At 42.9% G+C, this 10,786-nt stretch overlaps 1 protein-coding gene across 3 annotated transcripts in view; it reads left to right on the top strand.

Moving 5' to 3' along the window:
• The first annotated feature begins 2,714 nt into the window (after positions 1–2,714).
• Positions 2,715–10,786, top strand: part of LOC110366885 (endothelin-1) — a 34,212-nt gene continuing 26,140 nt past the window's right edge. Inside the window, exons 1-3 of one of the 3 annotated variants that reach the window (XM_036130524.1) lie at positions 2,717–2,856; positions 3,174–3,281; positions 4,468–4,737. In XM_036130524.1, coding sequence (XP_035986417.1) covers positions 4,677–4,737 — 61 coding nt within the window. In that variant the 5' untranslated portion in view covers positions 2,717–2,856; positions 3,174–3,281; positions 4,468–4,676. Of the gene's footprint in view, positions 2,857–3,173; positions 3,282–4,467; positions 4,738–5,053; positions 5,104–10,786 lie in introns of those variants that run through there. The other 2 variants (XM_036130525.1, XM_036130526.1) reach the window with 2 other exon arrangements.

Raw genomic sequence — 10,786 nt, 5'->3', positions numbered from 1 at the left:
TAATATCAGGTTTATTTATATATATATATATATATATATATATATATATATATATATATATATATATATATATATATATATATATATATATATATATATATATATATAAAATTACTAAAGTATTTAACAGTACAAAGGATGTTTAAAAATACTATCAGCATGAGGAATCTGAAGGAAACTGCAAAAACAGAACTAGAAGTAAGTCACATTTTCTTGAACTTAGTGTGTTTTTCCTTGATTTTAGCAGGTAAATAAGATTATCTGCCAGTGGAATGAGTATTTTGATCCCTAAAATAAGATAATTAGATATACTTCACTTGAAATAAGATGATGGAGATGAGTTGTTCCTATTTTAACTGCAAAAATCTTATTCCATAGACAAATTGTCTTATTTACCTGCTCAAATCAAGGAAAAATACACTTTAAGAAAATTCGACTTACTTTTAGTTTAGTTTTTGCAGTGTAAGTGTCCCTGACCATGAAAAGTTTGAGATTTATCCCGATAATTCGTATTTTCCCAGGTGTATTTTAACCTTTTGAATTAATTCTGGTGTTTATTTCCTCAGGTTTTGGGCGGAACAGAAGCTCAGTTTGTTGTCGGGTGATGCCTGTTTACGTCTGAATCTCACACATGGGGACAGCGTGTTCACTTCAGGGGCCTTAACGAGGTTTTCTGGAGCCGTTTCTGGGGGGAAACCCGACCAAAACGAGTCTTTGGAGTCCCAGTCACCACATGATCTGCCTCCCAGATGTTTGGGTTGTCCCTGTGAACGTCCGTCTGACGGTTCACCACACATCCTTCCCCTCAGCCCGGCCCGGAAAAGCCCAACGAGCCACACGCCAGAGGCTCTCTGAGGTTTCTGTCGTTCTCCTGCGGCTCAGGAGAGACCCCCGAACAGAAATGCAGAGGCTGAACACATCTGGGCCTGAAAGGTTAAATGGAGGATAGAAGAAGGGCTCAGGTTGAGTTCTCTGGTCAGGGTTGGATGAGCCGACTCAGAAGGTGGAGGTGATGGAGGAGCCACTCTGGGCTTTTCAGGAGGAAAACAGGTTTGCAGGTAAAGCGCAGAGTAGAAGTTCTGACTGCATGCCTGAGAGAGCCGAGGTCCGACTGAGAGCCAGAAATGTTCTGGGCTCGGTTCTGACCTGGTGGTGAGATGAAGCTGGATGAGCTGACCCGAGGATTCAGGGCCTGAAAACTGTGGAAGAGAAGAAAAAGTGAAAAAAACTACAAAGTCCAAAATTCATCCTGTTTTCAGCTTCTAAAGGAAAAACGTCACAAAGCGCTGCTCAGAAAATTATCCATCCGTCCATCCATCCATCCATCCATCCATTCATCAGTCCATCCATCCATCCATCCACCCATGCTCCATCCATTCATCCATCCATTCATCCATCCATCCACCCATGCACCATCCATCCATTTATCCATCCATCCATCCATCCGTCCATTCGTCCATCCTTCCACCATCCATCCATTCATCCCTCCATCCACCCATCCATCCATTCATCCATTCATCCATCCATCCATCCATCCATATATCCATCCATCCATCCATCCATCCACCGTCCATCCATCCATCCATCCATCACCCATCCACCATCCATCCATCCATCCATCCATCCATCCGTCCGTCCGTCCGTCCGTCCGTCCGTCCGTCCATCCATCCACCGTCCATCCATCCATCCATCCATCCATCCATCCATCACCCATCCACCATCCGTCCATCCATCCATCCATTCATCCGTCCATCCATCCATCCATCCATCATCCATCTATCCATTCATCCATCAGTCCATCCATCCATTCATCCATCCATCCATTCATCCATTCATCCATCCATCCACCCATGCACCATCCATCCATTTATCCATCCATCCGTCCATTCATCTATCCATCCATTCATCCATCCATTCATCCATCCATCCACCCATGCTCCATCCATCCATCCATCCATTCATCCATCCATTCATCCATCCATTCACCCATGCTCCATCCATCCATCCATTCATCCATCCATCCACCCATGCACCATCCATCCATTTATCCATCCATCCATCCATCCGTCCATTCGTCCATATATCCATCCATCCATTCATCCATCCATCCACCCATCCATCCATTCATCCATCCATCCACCCATCCACCATCCATCCATTTATCCATCCATCCATCCATCCATCCATCCATCATCCATCCACCGTCCATCCATCCATCCATCCATCCATTCATCCATATATCCATCCATCCATCCATCCATCCATCCATTCATCCATATATCCATCCATCCATCCGTCCGTCCGTCTGTCCATCCATCCATCCATTCATCCATTCATCCATCCATCCATTCATCCATATATCCATCCATCCATCCATCCACCGTCCATCCATCCATCCATCCATCCATCACCCATCCACCATCCGTCCGTCCGTCCATCCATCCATCCATCACCCATCCACCATCCACCATCCGTCCGTCCGTCCATCCATCCATCCATCACCCATCCACCATCCATCCATCCATCCCTCCATTCATCCATCCATCCACCATCCATCTGTCCATCCATACATCCATCCATCTGTCTGTCCATCCATCCATCCATCCATCCATCCATCCATCCATATAAACCAACAGAGCTTCAAGGTTACAAACGGACTTCTTCTCCTTCAGCCTGATGTCTCACACCATCACACCAGCAACAGCCATCTTTGATTGTTGCCATGATTTAAATTTTAATTAGATTTAAATCCAGGTGCAGACAGAACAACAACCTTCTAAAAATCTCCACTTTCATCTCGTCAGCCCACAGAACATTTTACCAAGGTTGGAGATCATGGAGATTTTTTTGGCAAAGGTGAGATGGACGCTGTCCCAATACTCGCACTTCCACCCATTCCTGCTGTGTGCTGATGCTCAGAGGTCTTGGCCCCGCCCTCTTTGCGGCCTTGATTGTATTGCCCACAATTCATTGCTGCACGTGACGCTTTGAGCTAGAAGAGGAAAATATGCCAAGTGTACAAATCATAAAACAACACATCTTAGTTTTGAGTGTAAAAAGACCTAAACGTTGCTTTTAAAAACATACTGCCACCTTAAATAAATGAGTAATCACACATTTTATGTTCCTGAAAATGAAAATTTGTGGTTATTTTTACTTTTATTGTCTTGCAGTGAAACAATAGAAATGATGGAACTGGACGTAAAAGGTAGAGAAACGGTGATGAATGCAGGAGAGGAGGCAAAAGATGACCAGGCTGGTAAATTCTGGTAAATTCTCAGGTACGTACGGATAAAAAGCTAAATCTAATCGGACGACTTGTTGACCACATAAAAGTGTTCCCTGTGGCAGAAGCCGGTTTAGTTTTATTCTGCCCGCTTTATCGAATTAGGTTGACGTATTTGCACTTTAAAATGTCTGAAAGCAGCTACTAAAACATTTCTGAGTTTATCTGAAAGTGTCTATTGCCAAAAAAAAGTACGTTATAAAAAATACAATAGTTACGAAACAATAATTCAATAAGTCTTTTCTATTTTCTGTATCACAAAACAATGTCACATCAAGGTGCTATCATTAATTTAAGACAAACAACATATATATATATATATATATATATATATATATATATATATATATTCTGTTGGTTATTTTAGATTTATTTTGGGGTATATATGTTTTTTGTTGTAACACCCGCTTTGCTGTCCCCAATCCTCTATAATTTAATTTCCTGCTTCAGTTTCTTTATTCCCCCCAAAGCACTCACTTGTTACACTTTTAATGACTTTCAGCGGTAGAGACTGCAGTAACAGTGACGTGTTGCCGTTGATGACATAATAGTTCTTAATAACTCTTCTTATTGAATCAGAACCTTTGACCAGGACTGAGGCGGCGAGGCCTGCAGGGTCTGAGATGTTCTGGTTCCTGGAGTCATTTTGGGGCGAAGGTTCTCTGCTCTTCTATGCTTCCTCCGTTTATTGGACAATGGTTCTGACTGCCGGCCCTTTCCAGATGTCTGTTATTGAATTTCTTTGGATCGGGACGTTATGTGTTGCTTTTAAACATCTGTAACCTCAGACAGAACCTGTCTCCTGATTCTGTGGGTCAGATATTGGTGGTTAAGCACAGGAACAACGATGGGTTGGGGAGTTTTTTTTACTTGCCTTCATAAATGAAGTCAGCCTGGTGCAGTTACTCGTTATCTTCGTCTGACATAAAGACTGGTGTCTGAAACGTTTAGGAGTGGAATTGATGGACTTTCCTCTTGGTAAACATGGCGGTGCCGTGTGTGAGCCGTCAGTCTCCAGGCTACACCCAGAGAAGACCGAGGAGCGCAGACCGCAGTGAAAGTGTGACACGGGTCAACCAGGGGAGGCTCTAATTCATGCTTCTCCTCTGCATCCTCCTCCTCCTCCTCCTCCTCTTCCTCTCCGAGGGTTCACCCTCTCCGCCTGCCGCCGCGCCGCACAGTATCCTCCCTGCATCTGGAGAGCGCAGACGCCTCTGAACCCCCTCCGGATACCACCGGGGGCTTCCTGCAGCACCGCCTGGACATACGGACCGAGCCCAAACATCTAGACCCGCATCAGCTAAAGATCTGCAGCGTTATCAGGCTGAGAGAACCTGGAGACTAAAGGTGTTCCCGTCTCTGATTTCACACCTGGAGGCCACGGAGCAACATGGACTTCACCCACTTCTGGCTCCTCGCCACCACCCTGATGCTCATCCATCAGTTTCAAGGTAAGACCCGTTCTGGCTTTTTGCCCCTCGGCATTCTGGGCGCCGAGAAGGGGTTCTCCGCGATGGGTGAGGTTCCGCCTGCGAGCCAAACTCTGCTGACACGACACGCCAAATTGCTTCAATATGCAGCTTCTCGCCGGTGGAGCAGCTCGCTGAGAGCTCCAGCTTTGTGACGGTTCTCTGTCGTTGGGTCAGCGAGGGGAAAGAAAGAAAGAAAGAAAGACAGAAAGAAAGAAATGCACTTTTTCTCTTGCACAATTACTCTTGGAAGCCCCCGAGCTTTAACACCGGCGGTGCTGCTGAGGAGGAGGTAATTTGACGGGATAATGGGGGCTGAGTAATGTGACGGGGTGGAGCGGACCAAAGGTGAGAAAACGGATCAGAACGTCTGGGTGTGGAGAGAGAGGCGACGTCTGTCAGCGGATTGCAATCTGATGAGTAAAGAAAGTTGCTGTTTTGGAAAAAAAAGTGTTTTTTTTTCATGTTTGAAGGCGAAATGGCGACAAAAAGCAAAATTCTGCTGATTTGTTCCAGAAAGGGAACATTTGATCAAAGGGAATCTGTTTTTAATGCACCTCTGCAGAGGCAGGTTTGTTTCTTTTTTTTAGCTGAGGCCAAATGGTTTCAAAGAGAATTTAATGTTTAATAACCCCTCAGCAGAAGGAAATGTAAATGTTTTTACGCTCCAGACCACGGCTCTGCAACCTGTGGCTCTGTGGACCTTCCACAGTGGCTCTTAATAACTTTTGGCTACAAATTATATTTTTATTATGGTATTTAAATGTAATAATGATAATAAATGCAGGGTTTAGCATTTTGTTTTTCTTGGAATAATTGCTTTTAATTTTCATGCTGCTTCATGATGCTAAAAGTGCCAGCAATATTTAATTTTAAATGAATATTTTTTCATCATGTTTGAAATATATATATATATTTACATCATTATCCACAAATCTCAACTTCCCATCCCTCCTCTTTTTTTTAAACCTCAAAATAGACATAAAAAGGTGTTTCTTTAAGGATGACAACGTATTTCCTACAGTAGATCTTTATCATAAATTATAACTTATCTTTTTTTAAAAGGCCAGGCAACGTTTGCGGCTCTGAATGAGTTTAATTCAAGTGGACTGGAGCTGGAGGCAAAATGGCTCTTTAGACTGTAAAGGTTGCTCTAGACAAACTCTCCTTCGACTGAAAGCTATCTAATAATATGCCTTTTGTTTTTCATCTTGTGGCAACATGCAATGACTTCCCTTCATGATCAGCACCAGACTTCAGCAGATGAGAGGAATTACATCCGTCGCTCAGAGACTTTGGGGTGTGTTTTGTTTTTCAGTCAAAAGGATCATTTACGGAGGCTTTATTTCCCTCTGGTCCACTTCCTGCTTCGTCTGGTTCTGTGCACGAACGATTTGGACGTGTTGACGTTTTGAACGCCTCCCCAGAAGCCACACATTTGAGCAGAAAAACTTTCCCCGTCTGCCCTAAAAAGGCCCAATAAGGCGGGAGGAATGTGATGCAGAGCATGGCAGGTGGGGGTCGTGTCTCCACGCAGGAAAATCTGGAATGCATTTGACCCTGCGGGCTGCCGGGGCTCCTACCTGCAGGTTCCTGTCTGCCCCGGTGTGAACCCGTGGCATAACAACAACATGGAGGACCGCAGGGAGCTTTTTCTCCTCAGATAGGAAAAAAAAACAAACATGCATCTAAACAATCATCAGTCAGGAGTTTATGCTAAATGGTCAGACTATTTTCTGCACAAACACGTCCTGAAAACAAAGCGGACCCCCTGGGCGCTTACGTCTGATGCCCAGCACTGCAAAAAGGGAACAAAAATTAAGAAAACTTTTCTTGAAATTAGTGCATTTCTTCTTGATTTGAGCAGATAAATAAGATTTTTTGCCAATGGAATAAGATTTTTGCCCTTAAAGTAGGAACAATTCATCTCCATCATTTTCAAGTGCAGAATATCTAATTATCTTATTTTATGGGTAGAACTACTAATCCCATTGGCAAATAGTCTTATTTACCAGTTCAAATCAATGAAAAATAGACTAATTTCTAGAAAATTTTACTTACTTTTAGTTCCCTTTTTGCAGTGAGAGAAGGATCCAGGCTCACTTTTAAATGCTTTCTCGTTTCAAATGAATCCTTTCTAAGTAACGGATGGGTTATAAAATGCAGAGATTGATGGGAGAAGGTGTGTAATCTAGGCTTTATGACTTGGTTTAGGTGTTCCTCAGACTGCTAACCCCCGGGGAATCACTTTTAGTCCGGCTGTTCGCTTAAAGGTTATAAAAGAGGGGAAAACAGCCAGAAACCAAAGTGAAGCAGCTAAAGTGATCCACCACAGACCTTCTGGTGAACCAAGAGGCTCCTGCCTGCAAAGTCTTTGTCTCTTATAATAAAAAGAAAAAGTTGATATTCCAAAGCTGCAGAATCAACTCTCAGATTAACAGCGATCCCTTTGCAGCTGCAGAGAACATTGTGCAAACCGTCGTTTCCCGCCTCATAAACCGACTTCATACGGTTGATCCTGTGTTGATGAAAGTTATTCTCTGCTCGGCTAAAAATAGCTTTTAACGTCATAAAAATATTAGCTTTTCTTTTAAGTGTGAATCATCTGACCTGTTGTCAAATCTTTCCCACTGATAACCAGTAAACTGATCATAAATGATTCGTTTGACACACTTCTGCATTTTCTGATTTCATGCCTTAGCATAAAGAAATAGATTTTGGGGTAAACTTTAATTCTTAAAGATTCTTGTTGTCTTTTATTTAACTTTTAAAACAAATGTGTCGGTCCAGTTGTCCCACTGACTCCCATTCACAATATAACTTTAAATACGTCACTAATTTTTCATTTTTAACGGTGCGGAAGGAAGCTAGTGAGGTTGTCCTGTAAACGGTGGGTTGCTGGTTCAAACCCCTGCTCTGACTGTCTTAGTCATTGGAGCGCTTTAAAGGGCCGTTTATAATTTCCTGGTGTTTAAATTCCTTTAAATAACGTTTTTCTTCCCGATATTCACATTTTTCCACAACATTTTAAATGCCCTGAATGCTTTCTTTATTTAAAAACAATCGATGCACGCTGTTTTTTTCTGCCTCCATTTGATGTTTAGACCGGACGTTTTGTTTTTTGATACGTTGTGTAAAAAACATTTACAAAGAATTCAGGTATGGCTCCTTTAAATGCAGCCTTTTACTGTGTATTTAAGTCATTTACTGACTCTATTTTCTGAATCTGGTCTGTTTCTCGGGAGCCTTTCTTCATAAAAAGTCTTCATGTGACGAGCACATGTGGAAACGGCCCAGCATCGGGTCTCGTTTAGCTCTCCCTTCATATTCAGATGAGCCAAGCTGCGCCTGGTCTCCTTTAGGTCTGTTGGTTTAGAAACTCTAAATAAAGAAGAACTGGTCAGATTTAGTTTCTCTGCTTTTACATCATCTGCCGTCTGAGACACGGAGCAGAGCTTTAAGATACGACTCATTTAGAAGAATCCTTGTTTGAAGGAAACCTGCAGAGTTGAGCTGATCGTCACGTGACAGGGAATATTTTATATATCTGAATCTTATTAGGAAAGAAACAGATGTTAAGATGTTTTAATCTGTGAATAAATCACAGAATCTATCCTTTTTGCTCAAACTGAGTCAACATGTTGTCATTTGTCCTCCTCCAACCGTCTTTTGTCCCAGAATTTTGGTTTTAAGCTGATTATTTCTGTTTTTTTTAGTGTCGCAGTCAGAGTTTTATTTCAGATCAATGCAAGAAAACAACAGTTTTGAGTTTGAACATTAGAGATTCCCCACAGGAGGCAAAATAAAAGCAGCATGTCACTGCTAGAAGACAGATGTTCATTCATCTGTTCATCCATCCGTCAGTCCATCCATCCATCTGTCCATCCGTCAGTCCATCCATCCATCTGTCCATCATTCCATCCATCCATCTGTCCATCCATCTGTTCATTAATCCATCCATCCTTTCAACCATCCATCCATCCATCCATCCATCTATCCATCTGTCCATTCATCCATCCGTCTGTTCATCCATCCATCTGTTCATCTGATCTGTCCATTCATCCATCCGTCTGTTCATCCATCCATCTGTTCATCTGATCTGTCCATTCATCCATCCGTCTGTTCATCCATCCATCTGTTCATCCATTCATCCATCCATCTGTTCATCCATTCATCCATCCATCCATCCATCCTTTCATCCATCCATCCTTTCATCCATCCATCCATCCATCCTTTCATCCATTCATCCATCCATCCTTTCATCCATCCATCCATCCATCCATCCTTTCATCCATCCATCCTTTCATCCATCCATCCATCCATCCTTTCATCCATCCATCTGTTCATCTATCCTTCTATCCATCCATCCATCCTTTCATCCATCCATCCGTCTGTTCATCCATCCATCTGTTTATCCATCCATCATCCATCCATCCATCCTTTCATCCATCCTTTCATCCATCCATCCATCCATCCATCCATCCATCCATTCATCCATCCATCATCCATCCATCCATCCTTTCATCCATCCTTTCATCCATCCATCCATCCATCCATCCATTTTCTTCCTCTTATCCAAGATAGAGTCCCGGGGGTAACGGAGGGAACCCCAGACCTCCCTCTCTCCCTCCACCGACTTCCTCCATCTCATTCTGGGGAACTCCAAGGCGTTTCCAGGCCAGATGGGATTTGTAGTCCCTGCAGGAAGTCCTGGTTCTCCTCCCAGAGAGACGTGCCCAGAAAAAACCCCAAAGGGTGTTTCTAGAGACGTCCTGATCAGATTTCCAAACCACCTGAATTCACTCCTTTTAATGCAGAGGAGCAGCATCTCTACATAAAGCTCAGTTTGATTAACAGAGCTCCTCACCCTCTCTATACGGCTGAGCCCAGCCTCCCTCTGCAGGAAGCTCATTTCCAACGCTTATATCTGGGATCTCAATCTTCAGCTCTGATCCAGACCTCATGACCACAGGTGTGGGTCTGAACGCAGAGGGATGGTAAACCTTCGGATCAGCGGCAGCATCACTGCAGTAGAAGTTCTGATCCGTCACATCAAGATACTTAGACTCCTCTGTTTGAGGCAGAGACCGACCCAGAGGAGGTAGTCCACCTTTTACCGACTGAGGACCACTGCCTCAGACTTGGAGGAACTGACAGTCTATTTAATGACAGTCAGACGTCGTTAAATACGACGTCAAGGTTATTCCTTAAAACGGCTTCAGGAAGGTGAATCAGGAAGTTTTTAGTTAAACCTAATTGTCTCTAAATTCAAAACTAGAGGAGGGAGTTTGATTTTTCGTCCTCTCTGAACAAATACAGTCAGTTCAACTGAAGAAATTTGGCCACTAGTCCTTTTAAAGTAAGGCATAAACGTTAAAGGAGTTCTTTAGTGTTTGTGGTCAAATCTGGGGTTGAATGCAATTAAAGGCCAAATAAATTTAAATAAGTATTCTGACCACGTGCCTAGCTCCTTCAAGATGTTTAAAAGCCACTTTAATAAAAACTAAAAGCATTTGTTGTCCTGTTCCTAAAAATGACAGCGGGTGCTGAAGTTAATCAGAAAATGTGTTTTTTCCTAAAACCCCGTAGTCCACCATCTGTCCTTTTCATCCTCACATGTTTGTTTTTTTTAGATAAAGAATAAACTTACTGCGCAGAAATATTAATAGATCTGAGTCTCGGTTCATTTCTGTCCCTGGAACTGATCAATGAGGGAAAGAGCGTTTTAATTCTGATTTATGACGAGTAAAAAAAAAAAAAAGGAAAATAGCAGGTCGCAGGTCTTATCTTTGCGGGTTAATCTTCAGCATTTTTTATCCAGAACTCAGATTCTCCACGTGTTATCTTAGTGTCAGCAGAGGAGTTATTCTGACAACAATCCGCTGTTAAAGCCCGTAATGAGCTGATATTAGCGCCCATTGATCACTTTCTCCATTTATCTTCTCTCTTAAGCCTGAAGCGGAGGGAAACGTCAGCTTTCACTGATTAACGACCGCATTCAGACAGCAGAGGAGCTCCATCAGGGGCCAGT

The sequence above is a fragment of the Fundulus heteroclitus genome, unplaced genomic scaffold (assembly GCF_011125445.2).
Source record: "Fundulus heteroclitus isolate FHET01 unplaced genomic scaffold, MU-UCD_Fhet_4.1 scaffold_36, whole genome shotgun sequence".
NCBI lineage: Eukaryota > Metazoa > Chordata > Actinopteri > Cyprinodontiformes > Fundulidae > Fundulus > Fundulus heteroclitus.
The sequence above is the reverse complement of the archived record's forward strand: the minus strand, read 5'-3'. Positions and strand labels throughout refer to the sequence as shown.